General features: G+C 64.5%; 1 protein-coding gene across 1 annotated transcript in view; it reads right to left on the bottom strand.

Moving 5' to 3' along the window:
- SLC23A3 (solute carrier family 23, member 3) overlaps positions 1–662 on the bottom strand; it is a gene marked incomplete at its 3' end in the record, with an annotated part of 4,895 nt that continues 4,233 nt past the window's right edge. Inside the window, exons 10-11 of the mRNA XM_009573872.1 lie at positions 383–478; positions 1–194 (exon numbers count right to left, since the gene is read on the bottom strand). Coding sequence (XP_009572167.1) covers positions 1–194; positions 383–478 — 290 coding nt within the window. The remainder of the gene's footprint in view (positions 195–382; positions 479–662) is intronic.

Raw genomic sequence — 662 nt, 5'->3', positions numbered from 1 at the left:
CTCCTCCTCCTCCGTCCCCGGACAGAGGAAGCAGCAGGGAAAGGCTTTGCAGGAGGATGGCAGCAGCTTCCTCAGCCCAGCAGGGAGCCCATACGTCTGGCTGGCTTCACCCCTCTCTCCATAGGGCTGGCGAGCGCCTGCCCCGGCTTTCCGTGGCGCCAGCTCGGAGAGCAGCCCTCGCTCCTCCAGGGTTCCTGCAACCAGGGCAGGGGGCAGTGAGATGGGAGCCCCTTCCTCCAGCTACACCCTCCCGGCCCACACCAGCCCCGGGACCCCCAGCAGGGCTGCCTGGATGCAGAGCTGGTGGTTCAGGGACGGTCCCATAGCCAGATCCATCCCTCAGAGCAGGGGCTCATGCAGACATGCTGGAGCATCCCCTCACCTGAGACCGTGTTCTCCAGGAAAAATGACAAGAAGCCGGTTAAGAAGACAGGCACCATGAGCAGGGAGAGGAAGAGGAGGTCCAGGGGCACCCAGCCTGCAGGGACAGCACCAGAATCACCTGGGATATCCCAACCCAGCAGCAGGGAAGGGGCAGGAGCTGCTGCAGCAGATCCAGCCTGCCTGCTGCCGTGAGCTACCCCAGCCTCCCAGGACATTGGGAGGTCACCATGCCTCGGGGCCCGAGGCTTTGCCTTGCCCAGGGAACGTCCCTACTACCT

This window comes from Fulmarus glacialis, unplaced genomic scaffold (assembly GCF_000690835.1).
Source record: "Fulmarus glacialis isolate BGI_N327 unplaced genomic scaffold, ASM69083v1 scaffold18353, whole genome shotgun sequence".
NCBI classification, from domain to species: Eukaryota; Metazoa; Chordata; class Aves; order Procellariiformes; family Procellariidae; genus Fulmarus; species Fulmarus glacialis.
Note: the sequence above shows the minus strand (reverse complement) of the source record. Positions and strands in the feature narration are given on the sequence as shown.